This window comes from Entamoeba dispar, genomic scaffold (assembly GCF_000209125.1).
Source record: "Entamoeba dispar SAW760 scf_1105229464183 genomic scaffold, whole genome shotgun sequence".
Lineage (NCBI taxonomy): Eukaryota > Evosea > Mastigamoebida > Endamoebidae > Entamoeba > Entamoeba dispar.
Window position 1 is genome coordinate 1 of NW_001856065.1, and position 11,658 is coordinate 11,658.

General features: G+C 23.8%; 5 protein-coding genes across 5 annotated transcripts, besides 16 other annotated features; 4 read left to right on the forward strand and 1 right to left on the reverse strand.

The window, feature by feature from the left end:
- Positions 1-2: 2 nt before the first annotated feature.
- Positions 3-78: a sequence feature (AT_rich).
- Positions 79-222: 144 nt separating this feature from the next.
- Positions 223-256: a sequence feature (AT_rich).
- A 26-nt stretch (positions 257-282) lies between these two features.
- Positions 283-325: a sequence feature (AT_rich).
- A 121-nt stretch (positions 326-446) lies between these two features.
- Positions 447-523: a sequence feature (AT_rich).
- Positions 524-654: 131 nt separating this feature from the next.
- Positions 655-697: a sequence feature (AT_rich).
- Positions 698-911: 214 nt separating this feature from the next.
- Positions 912-1,070: a sequence feature (AT_rich).
- A 15-nt stretch (positions 1,071-1,085) lies between these two features.
- Positions 1,086-1,173: a microsatellite.
- Positions 1,174-1,342: 169 nt separating this feature from the next.
- Positions 1,343-1,418: a sequence feature (AT_rich).
- A 1,885-nt stretch (positions 1,419-3,303) lies between these two features.
- On the forward strand, positions 3,304-3,642 carry EDI_062380 (uncharacterized protein; the record flags this gene model as incomplete). The annotated part of the gene is made up of 1 exon (XM_001741900.1): positions 3,304-3,642. One exon carries the CDS (start codon positions 3,304-3,306, stop codon positions 3,640-3,642), a length of 339 nt encoding a protein of 112 aa, XP_001741952.1.
- Positions 3,314-3,416: a microsatellite.
- A 1-nt stretch (position 3,643) lies between the features above and the next one.
- Positions 3,644-3,748: a sequence feature (AT_rich).
- Positions 3,749-3,862: 114 nt separating this feature from the next.
- EDI_062390 (uncharacterized protein) lies at positions 3,863-5,836 on the forward strand (the record flags this gene model as incomplete). Its single annotated transcript, XM_001741901.1, has 1 exon — positions 3,863-5,836. One exon carries the CDS (start codon positions 3,863-3,865, stop codon positions 5,834-5,836), a length of 1,974 nt encoding a protein of 657 aa, XP_001741953.1.
- Positions 5,020-5,050: a sequence feature (AT_rich).
- A 141-nt stretch (positions 5,837-5,977) lies between the features above and the next one.
- Positions 5,978-6,006: a sequence feature (AT_rich).
- A 106-nt stretch (positions 6,007-6,112) lies between these two features.
- EDI_062400 (uncharacterized protein) lies at positions 6,113-6,535 on the forward strand (the record flags this gene model as incomplete). The annotated part of the gene is made up of 1 exon (XM_001741902.1): positions 6,113-6,535. One exon carries the CDS (start codon positions 6,113-6,115, stop codon positions 6,533-6,535), a length of 423 nt encoding a protein of 140 aa, XP_001741954.1.
- Positions 6,536-6,658: 123 nt separating this feature from the next.
- EDI_062410 (uncharacterized protein) lies at positions 6,659-7,624 on the forward strand (the record flags this gene model as incomplete). Its single annotated transcript, XM_001741903.1, has 1 exon — positions 6,659-7,624. One exon carries the CDS (start codon positions 6,659-6,661, stop codon positions 7,622-7,624), a length of 966 nt encoding a protein of 321 aa, XP_001741955.1.
- Positions 7,576-7,611: a microsatellite.
- A 68-nt stretch (positions 7,625-7,692) lies between the features above and the next one.
- On the reverse strand, positions 7,693-8,529 carry EDI_062420 (splicing factor U2AF 23 kDa subunit, putative; the record flags this gene model as incomplete). The annotated part of the gene is made up of 1 exon (XM_001741904.1): positions 7,693-8,529. One exon carries the CDS (start codon positions 8,527-8,529, stop codon positions 7,693-7,695), a length of 837 nt encoding a protein of 278 aa, XP_001741956.1.
- Positions 8,528-8,595: a sequence feature (AT_rich).
- A 169-nt stretch (positions 8,596-8,764) lies between these two features.
- Positions 8,765-11,122: a repeat region.
- Positions 11,107-11,658: part of a repeat region that runs on past the window's edge.

The following is an 11,658-nucleotide window of genomic DNA, read 5'->3' on the forward strand; positions in this document are numbered from 1 at the left end:
TGATATAAAATATAATCAGATATAATTGAATATAGAATGATTATTTAATTTACTTTTTTATTTTTTATTTTTTTTTTAGGAGCAAAATAATAAAAACTATTATTTTATTGATTCAAAATATTTTGCCCGAATGATGAATATTCAATATTTCTATTCAATTTTGTTGAATATCTAAATTTAGATAATAAAACAAGAATAAATATAATTCCAGTAATTTCTCAGTTATATTTTTATTATTATATTTAAATTATTATTACAATGTGAAAAAGTTAATAGGTAATCTAATATATCAATATATAATAAAATTTACTCAATTATTTTTAATGAATGGTATGTATTTTTAATATCTAAAATACTTGAAATATCACAAACTCTCCAAATTCTATTCATTTATATTTACTTGAATAGAAGTATTACAAATATCAATTATCTAAGAATAATTCTTGTTTAATTTTAAATCATTTTTATGATATTTAAATTGTTTCATTTTCACTTATTATAATAATTCAAATGATATAATAATGTCTTATTACATACTTTAGACATCAAACTAGTTTATTATTAAACTTTTGAATGTTATAATCATTCTTTTTGAAATAACATTCAACACTTTTTCATAAACAAAACATAAATAAATATAAATGATAAGCACTCAATATATAAATCAAATCATATGAAATAATTAATTTATTAATAACAATATGATAAAAAGAAGAAATTGGTTTATTAAATCTTACAAATAATGATTTAGATAATGATGTTTTATTCTGTATCTCAATAACTAAATAAAAATAAAACTAATAAAAGAAATGTCTTCATAGTAAAAAGAAATTTGATAAGTTCGATTTAAATGTAAATAGATAATAGTAATGAAAAAATAATAAATATAGTGAAATCATTGATAATTTAGCTATTTTTAATTATTCAAATAATTAATTTTTTTTATCACAATAATTTTATAAGATTTATTGTATTATTATTTTAATTGATCAATATTGAAAATAAAAATTAACTACATTATATCAACAACATAATATTACTAAAAAATTCATATTAAAATTTATATAAAACCTTAACCATCCCAATTTATTCTATTTATCTTATCATTAATTTAATTGTTTTCAATTCATTTTTTTAATGTTACTTTTTACTTATTTTGGTTTATTTGATTCTTTGGATAATTGTTTTATATAGTATCACATTTATAAATATATTTTTAGTTGTGGCAGGTGTTTGTTATTCTGATACACTTATTATTTATACTAACTTTTGAAGTTATTAGAAATTTTTTTTAGTACAAGGTTATTGAATGTTTCTTCTAAAATGTACTAATAAAATAGTCATTATATTTTTTAAAAATTATAATTTTTTTTCAATTTATTTTTAATTTATTTAAAAAAGAAGAAATTAAAAAATAACAATGCAGTTTGAACATTTTAAGTTAAGATAGTTTTATGAAATACAAGACATTTACAAATATAAAACGATTCCTTTCAAAAAAGTTAAACATAAAATGGAAAAAAGAGTAATGAAATTCATTGAATTTGGTACTGAGAATTATTCAGTAATTGAAATAGAATACGAAGAAGATAAAAAAGATCATTAATACAATCAAATACAACGACTAAAATAATACAATTACACTTATGTTTTGTGGTTGTTGATGAATTTCAGTGTGTTATTGTTTGTGATTTTTGATATATATTTCAACAACATTTATTAATAGTTTGAAACTGATTCTTTGGTTATTGTTTGAAGATAATTCATATCTGTTATTATCACAATGTGTTGGAAAGGTGTTGACTTTTAATGAAATTCAATTTTTATTCATGATATAAATCATTCACTACAATCTTTCCTTTTTGTGCTGATTTTTCTTATTAAGTTATATTAACTAAAGAGGCAAGTCTTATTTCTTCTTTTAGAGTTATTCCATTTCCATGGTCAGTTATAATTTATTGAATCACTTTATTTAAAATAAACCAGAGAGTATTCTATCTTGTGAGTATATTGCTCCAGAAGTTTTTAATATTAACCCATTGAAGGGTTGAATAAATGTAACATAATCCAGTTTAGTATTGTAATTTAATATATGCTATGGCAACTGGTTATTCATTTATTACTTCTAAAACTATTCCATCTTCACTAGTTCAATTCAAACAAATAGTTTCATTTAATCATAAAATTAATTCAATGGCAAATGATATGCTTTCAAATGGTTTAGTTGTTGAGTCACAATGAATTACTTTTGAAGAATGTCTTAATGTACAGCTATTTTCTTCATCGTTGAACTTCAAGGAAAATATAATTCAATTCCATAAATCTAATCAATCAACTTATATTCCATTAAACCAACTAGAAATATTAGTGAAAGGTAATTTTGGTGTTGTTTATAAAGCATATAGAAATAGAGATTTAACTCAGCTTGTTACAGTTAAAGAATGTGGAGAAGAAAACAAATGTTATATAATTAGAGAAGCCATTGTGATAAAATATGTTCACATAATAATTTAGTTAAATGTATTGATTTCTTTAAAACTCAAAAAATAGATAATTCATTAAAAGAACAAACAATCTTGTAATAGAATATTGTGACTCTAGTGATTTAGATACATAAATTAAATCAAAAAAAAAATCAGGACTATCTTTAAATGATATTGAATTATTCATCAATAGTATTGAAAAAGAATTAAACTATATTCATTTTAAAAGAGAGTAGTTCATATAGATTCAAAATCATCAAATTTTTTATTGAAATCTATAAATGGAACACATGTTCTTAAAATATCAGATTATGGATTTGTACATTCTATTCTTGACGATAAATTGAAAACAGTATTTGGTTCTCTGTCTTTTAAACTTCTTAAGTTTTTTTTTGATTAAAGAATATTCAAGTAAAAATGAAATATTTGCTATTGGTGTTATTCTATTTAAATGGTACAAGTTATTATCCCTTTGAATGTCAACACCCACAACAATTTTGGCAAACCTCAACAAATCAAATTTCCAGATCACTTACAAATAGAAAGTTCATTAAAAGAACTTATTATTAAATTAACTACATATAACGAGAAAGATAAAATGAATTGGGAACAATTTTACCAAAACCTATTCATTAAAGGTCTTAACAACAATTCTTTAAAAATTCTAACTCAAAAAGAATTTGATTTACGTGTCTCTTAGATACAAGAATTAGAGGACAAATACAATAATGTTTATTAATATCCCTTTTTTTAAATTTTAAATCAAGTTTCATGAATTATATTTTGTTATATATGGCAAAAATAATAAAAACAAAAAGTGATGAGTTTTCAACTAAAAAAAAAACAAATGAATAAAGATAAAGAAAAAGGTCCAAAACCAAATAAAAATGAAGATAAAACAGAAACTGAAAAACGACAATGGAAAACGAAATATGATGATTCTACTATTCGAATTAGGCTTGAAAAAAATTTGTATGATAAGTTAATTGCTATTAAAGAAGTTAATGCCACTCAAAGACTATCACTGAACAAAATTATTAATCGATTATACGATAGTTATATCACAAGAAACCCTCAATTTGCTTCTATTGGTAATCAAGTTGTAAGTGAACAAGACCAACTACCAAAACCAAGTGAAGTTGAAGAAAAAAAAGACTGAGAAATTAACTAAAATAACTTATTATTTTGTATTGTTTTATATAACAATTTATAATTTATATTTTTGATTAATTTTGTTATTTATTGAAATTCTTTATAAAAATAATGAAAGAAATCTGTAAAAGAGGAATAAAAAGGTTGTAGAGACAAAGAAAAGAGACAATGTAAAAACCGATGGATCTTATTTTTTGTAAAAACTCAAAAAGGCTAATTAAATATAAATGTCAAGAGAAAGTTTTATAATTCAATTTAATGGAGCAAGTTCAATGATAAAAAAAAATAAAATCCCTGTTGCTCGTTGTATTAACTTAACAATGGAAACATTTAATAATAGAACACCTAATTGTGAAGAACTACTTTCAATGTTATGGAGAATAACTTCAAAATCAGATGATGTTGGTATTGAAACATTTGTTAAAACAATGCAACACTTAGATAATTTATATTTTAAAACAGGTGAATTGAATGGTCAAGTAATTGTTACAGCTGCTTTTTTTTCATTAGACTCTTCATATGATTATTCACTTGATAGTAAAGAAGTGTCCGAGTTTTTCAAAAGAATTGGTGATAAGAAAAATTCTAAAAAGATTAAAGAATATATCAAACAAAATGATGAAAATGGTGATGGAGTTTTACAGTTAGATGAATTTCTTGGTGCGTTTGATTCAATTTATAAAATTAACTCTATTCCTATCAATGATTACTTAAAAGTTATAGAATTTACTGACTTTTCAAAAAGATATGATTTACTTCCAAAAAAGAAAGGAAAAGTACTACAAGAAGATGTTGTCCAAGAATTAATAAAGTATATTCCATTAAATGAGCGTAAAGGTATTGAAACACAACTTTCTGTACTTATTCTTCTTTCTTCAAAAGATAAAAAAACAATGTCAAGAGAAGAATATGTAAAAGTACGTCGTGGAATTAATTATATTGAAACTAAAATTGGAAGAATTACAACTGAAGTTTTAATGACTTGTACTTTTAGAGCTCTTGATAAATCATGTTCTGCTTCATTAGACAATAACGATTTAACAAGAATGTTAAAAGCCTCTGGAATGGAATCAAAAAAGAAAGTTGTGCTACAATATATTGCTGATTTAGATGAAAATGGTGATGGAGTATTACAATTAGATGAAATGCTTAGTATTTTGAAAGTATTTGTCAATAAACATAATTTTGATATTGAAAAATATCTAAAGAATCTAGATGCAAGAGTTCCTGCTGATATTGTTGAATGTTCTTTTAAAGAACCAATTAAAATCCCGAACAACAACTTTATTGTTAATGATCATTTAACTTCAAATGATTCAGAACAAATCACTTTTGCCTTGTTTGATGCTACTATCAAATGTAAATTAGGAGAGTCTTATTCAACAAATAATGAAATATTTAAATTTTTATTTTTTGTTGCAGATATACACAATCAAGGATTTATTACCAAAACACAATTTCATTTAATCATGAAATTCTTAGATTCTACTAATGGAAAAATAGAAAATGATCCAGTCTTATGTCGTATTTGTTTCCAACTTCAAGGAAAGAAAGAAATTGGAGTTGATGAACTTCAAACATTATGCAATAAAATGGGACAACCTTTTAGTAGTGAGCAAGAAGCCATTAACGAGTTAGTGATGTATGATGATAATAGAAATGGATTTATTGATGAAGATGAGTTTGTGTATTTAATGACTGAAGATGACGAATTAAAAATGGACGATTCAAATGAAGAACATTTGAGGAAGAATGCAAGAAAAGCAGTTAAGCTATTTAGAGTTCATGACACTAACAGAGATGGATTTCTTAATGAAACTGAAGTTGTAGAAATATTTCTTGCTCAATGGCACCAATTTTCTCCTAATAACCAAAAGGCTATTCACATTGGATTTCTTAAAAATCAACAAAACGATTTTATTGATGAAAATAGATTTGTGATTTTATGTCAAGAACTAGAAGCAGCAATGACTGAGGATGATTCTGGAGAAATCAATATTGATAAACTTATAACTAATTTCTTTTATTTCTACGTTCCAAATGGAAGCAATTTAATGAACAAAGAAACTCTTGAAAAAGTACTTATTCAATTTAAACTTCCATCATCTCCAGTCCTTATTCAAAATTTGCTTACGTCAAGCAATTCTTTTAATATGATCACTTTTGAAAATTTCTCAAAATATATAAGTCAACATCTTTAATAGCCCCTTTATCTTTTGTTTTTTTAGATATTAATATCCTTTTATCTCAATTCAGGACAATCTTTTTGTTTCATTACGGACATCAAGAAAAGTCAGAGTGTTATATGATTTTTTTTTACAAAAGTTCGTTGTAGATAAAACATTAAAAATATAAATTCTTAAAAAAAAATGGTAATTAATAGCGTAAATATGTAGGAAAAAATAGAACAAACTTTATCATAGAAAAAAAGAGAATAATAAAAACTAGAAAACCGAACTTAAAAATTAGATATAAAAATGTCGAACAAACAAACGGATATTAAGACAAAAGATGAAGTAGTCCAAATTGAGAGGTGCACAACAGAGACTTATCAATTAATGAAAAAGATTATACCAAATTATAAAAAATTAGCTGATGCATGTGAAGGATATTTTAAAGCACAACTTGTAATGATTAAAGCTACTGACACTCTTTATAATTGTCTCGAAGCAATGGCTGATACTTCCTTAGAAGAAGGAGGCCAACAAACTCATCCAGACCTTCAAGTTGGAGTAAAAAATATGTCTAATGTATTAAAGATGTGGAAAGAAAATTTAATGTCTGTATGTGATGAATTTAGAAGTACTTGTTCTTGCATTAGAGGAGATGTTACTACTTTCCCAAAAGAAATTGATGCTAAAGAAAAAGAATATAAAAGTCAAAGAAAAAGAAGCAGATGAAGTGTCTAAGTTGAAAAGAAGTAGGATCTGTAAGTAAAAATACAAACTCAAGCAAAGATCCAAAGCTTGGCTGATGCTATTACTGCTGTTACTAAAAAGAAAAGTGAGTATCAACATTTTGTTATGAATGGATTAAAGGATTCACTTTCAATGTTTAGGGGAACTTATGGTCAATTGTTTGAATGTTTTAGAAAGTTGTTTATTTGTAAAACTGATACTGATAGTAAATCACAATTAATCATTTCAGCTAATATGGAAGATATGCAAAAATTAATTAAGACCTCTAAAGGACTTCCACAGAAATATAGAAGTTTAGTTACTATGAAGAAACAATCAATGATTAATACTACTTGGTTGTCACCTGAATTGAAGGAAATTTTGAAAGATGCTGGTGTGAAACCAAAACATCTTGCTGATCCTACTATTGTTGAAACTTTGATTCAAACTGTTAAACAAGCAGTCCAACAAGGAACTGTTCCAAAAGATTTACTTGACCAATTAGAAGCATCAAGAGCAAATAAAGAAGATAAATTAAGTAAAGTCATTGAAGTAGAAGATATTGTTGTACCAGATCGTAGACCACCACCTACTCCTATTGCTCGTTCTACTCCAAGCACAGGTGCTCCTACAACTTCAAATGTTGCTACTACATCAGTACAAGCTGCTCCAGCTAATATTCCACCTCCTCCAATTGCTCCAGTGATTGATAATATTCCACCACCCCCAGTAGCTCCTGCTATTGGCAATCCACCACCACCTCCTCCAATTGCACCTGCTAAACAAGCTGGTAATCCACCACCACCTCCTATTAGATCAACCAATTCAGCTGGTAACCCACCACCACCTCCTCCAGCAAGACAAACTGCTGCTCCAGCACCAGCTAATGGAAATTTGTTAGCTGATATTAGAAGTGGTATTACTCTTAGGTCTGCTGCTGATAGAAAATTAGACACTGCCGCACCTGTTGTCAGTGATGCAGGTAAACAAGATTTGACCTCTATGCTCAGAAAAGCTATGGAAGTAAGAAGGAGTGATATTGCTGATGATGAGGATGACGATGATGATGACGATGATGAATGGAGTGATTAAATACTATTCTTTTTTCTGAGTTTGTGTTTAACTAAAATGAAACTTGATTTTAATACAAAGATCAATATTTAATTATCATAATATCTTCTTCTTGAAGAAGAATGTTCATGACTTGTTGAATGCTTTCTATAATGTCTATCTCTTGAAGGACTTCTTGATCTAGAGGAATAGTAATGGTTATAGGACTCTCTTCGATAATGTCTTTCTCTAGAATCACTTCTTGAACGAGATCTGCTATATCTTTCTCTACACTTTCTGTGATCATCAATATTATTGATTAATTCTTGTGGTTGTTCTTTTTCTTCCTTTATCATTCTTTCTCTTCTTCTTCTAAATTTTTGTTTTCTAAACAAATCATATTTTAAATTACGATCTGGTTCAATCACATGAATAAAGTTACACATCCCTCCTCTTGTACATGTTCCGATTTGTTGTTGTCGACATATGGCCTCCTTAAACTCAGTCACTCTACAAAAATTAGGAGCAAGTATTTTTTTTGCATAATACCTTCCAGTTAAAGCTTTCTTAGCTGCTGCTGCATGTTCTTCAGTATCATATTTTACGTAAACATTTCCCATCATATGATCATTGTCGTTTCCACAAACAATAAAATCAAGTATTTCTCCATAGTTCTCTAACTCTCTGAAAACGTCTTCGTAAAATTCATTAAACTCTCTCATAATTTTTTTTTCATCTCGTTCAAGTGCTTCTCCATCGTCAATTCTTTTTTTTGGGTTTTGATACATTCGTGTAAAAAGTAAAGTTTGAGATGACTCTGGTTTGATGTGTGTTTTGTTACACGCATCTCCATGTCTGCAAGCTCCAATTTTATAGAAAAATTCACAAACTGGTTTTTCTTTAGTTCCATTTATTATTGCATCTTCCCTCTTTGTTGTTTCAGTCATTTTATTTAAAACTTATTAGTTCTTTTTTTATAAAAAAAATGAAAATTATATAAAAATTTTTATTATCACATAAAATAGTTTTCTATTTCTATATTTAATGCCGAAGTTTCACCTTGAATAAAAAAATATAAAAATGAATGTTGCACTCATCAATACTTCTTGCGAATTTTTTTTATTTTCTTTTCTCAAATTAGAGTAGGTATTACTATCATTAACTAAATACTAAAACATAAATAAAAAATAATTAATTAAGTGTTAATAAAATCAGTGTCTATTATTCCTGGTTCTGAGGAGACTAATCCGTCATGACTCTTCTTCTACTATTTTAACAGAATATGTTTGGTTGTGGTAGAAACAATGTTCCATGACATCAACCTTGTTTTTAATTACAATGTTTCTAACTTCTTTTATGATGTCAATCTCAATCTTTATTTCTTTAATTAATTTAATACTTTCTAGATTTATTAATTAATTTATTGAAATTACTACGTATTTATTTTGATTTCTTTTAATTTATCTATTTTAATTAACATATTCTTCATTTCTTTATACTTATTTCTTTTATTCAATTATACTCCGTTAATATTGTGATATACAACAATAGTCATATCAAATAATAGACCAGTTTTATTCTTTTTATTTATTACATATATATCTGATATTTTATGATATTATTAAACACTTTTTGATATTATTTGTATGTTTAATATCTGGTGATGTATTTATATTTGAACATTGTTCCATATGTTAATTTTTTATATTTATTATTTCATTTATATTTCCTTATTATCTAATATGATAATATCAATATTGTCATATTTCTCAATTTATTATTTTTTTATGACAAATACAAGATAATAGAATGTGTTCTACTGTTTATAATTATATTTACAAAGTGTTGAGTATTTTATTCATTTTTAATATTTTATCTTTTCTATACACATTGAATATTATTCTATTTTGTATTTTAGTTAATTGAAGAAAAGAATTCTTTTTAATATTGATTGAATTCAATGTATTGATTGTAGTAGTTTTATCTATAAATTTTGATTTAATCAATATTCTAAAATATCCAATTGTTTGATTTCAATTTATTGAAGTATTTGTTTATCATTATTTTATTTATTTTTATTTATTTTTATTTTCAATCATTTATTTTATTATTTATTCTATTTCTATTTCTTTGATTTTATGTTTTATTATTTTTTATTTATATTCATAATTCATTTATTTGAATATCATCTATTTAATATATTATTTATTATTTCATTTTTGTATAATATTACATTACTATTCTAATTATTTCATTAGTTATTATTCATGTTTATTATTCATTATTTCATTTGTATTGATATATAGATTATCTTTAGAGTTACCAACATTAATATATTTTGTATTTATTATTTATTTTATTATTTCAATTTCCATTTTATATAAATTACATTCTATTTTATTACTGATAATGAGTATATGAAGAAATTAATTAATTCTTTGTTAATTCTTGTATTATATCTTATATTATTACTTTCTTCACTATTTATTTCTTCAATTATTCATCATCTTTTATTTGATGATTTTATAATTGAATGTATCATTAATTTCATCTGATTATCATATATTTAAATATTTATAAATTTCATCTCTTTCATTTATTGTAATGTTTTCATTTCAAGATGATATTTGATTAATATTCTTTATTTCTTATTTTATTTTCATTTATTTCTTTATTTAATTTATTATTTATTTAATTTATTTGTTGATTATTCTTATTTATTCATTATTTTGTATCATTATTCTAATTTATTCATTATATAATATATTGTTTATATTATTTAACTTATATTCAATGAATTGATAAATTATATTTATTTTAATGATAATAGAGATGATAATGAATCAAAATGTAAAATTAATCATTTTAATATATCATTTATATTTATTGTATTTATATCATATGATTATATTCATCATATTCATCATATTTTATATATTATCTATGTTAATTCATTCTATATTAAATTATTTTAATATTTATATTATTTATTCATGATTCACTGATTCATATAATTTATTAATTTCATAATATGAATCTATGTATTTGTATATTTATCTTCTTTCTGTTGATTTAATATATAATTATTAATTATTTATTATTTATCATCAAGAAATTATAATTTATATCATAATTGATTTTTATTAATTTTAAATGATTCATTATTCATATTAATTCTATTATGAATATTATCTTTTAATAATGATATAAATACTTTTATAATTACATTTATACAACTGATATGATGATAATTAATAACATCATTCATATCACATCATTTGTTGATTAATATAGTTCTTCATTTTACCATATTTAATTTGATGAATTCATTAAAATTTAACTAATCATTAAATATATTAAGAATATATTCTCTTGATAATGATATTCTTTTCAATTAACAAAATATATAATATCAATATCTGGTGATTTATAGTTATTATTTTCATCATAATTAAATTTAAATCATCTAATGTGATGATATTATCATAATTTCTATATCTTTCATTCTAAATTATGATTTGACTTATTTTCATTTCTTTAACTTGAATGATGATAGAGTTAAGATATTCATCATCAATATCAATAGAGTTATTTTTTATGATAATATTTTTTATTATTGAGGTATACTCTACTTTATCTTCTATGATTGATTTCATTTTCATTTTAATATATCTTTTAGTTGTTTATTTTATTTTATGTGACTTTTTAATATTATTAATGTATTCTTTATCATTATTTACATTATTATTTATTATTTTTATTATATTTTCTGTTTGTTCCCATCTTAATTTCTTATTTAATTTCTTATTTAACAAATTAATTGCAAAACAATACAACACATCAATTAAAATTCTATTTGTTTGATTTGTTGTATTTTCTTCTCTTCTTGATTGATTATCATTTCTTGTTTTTTGATACTCGTGTTTTGCTCTCTTCTTCTTCTATTTCTGGAATTGTCTTTTTCATAGGGGTAGTTTGGTTCATTTGTATTGTCTATGATGATGATGTTCTCAATATTGGTTGTGTATTTATCACTAGAGTCATTGTTTTCTTCTTCTCCAGTTCCTTCTGGGATA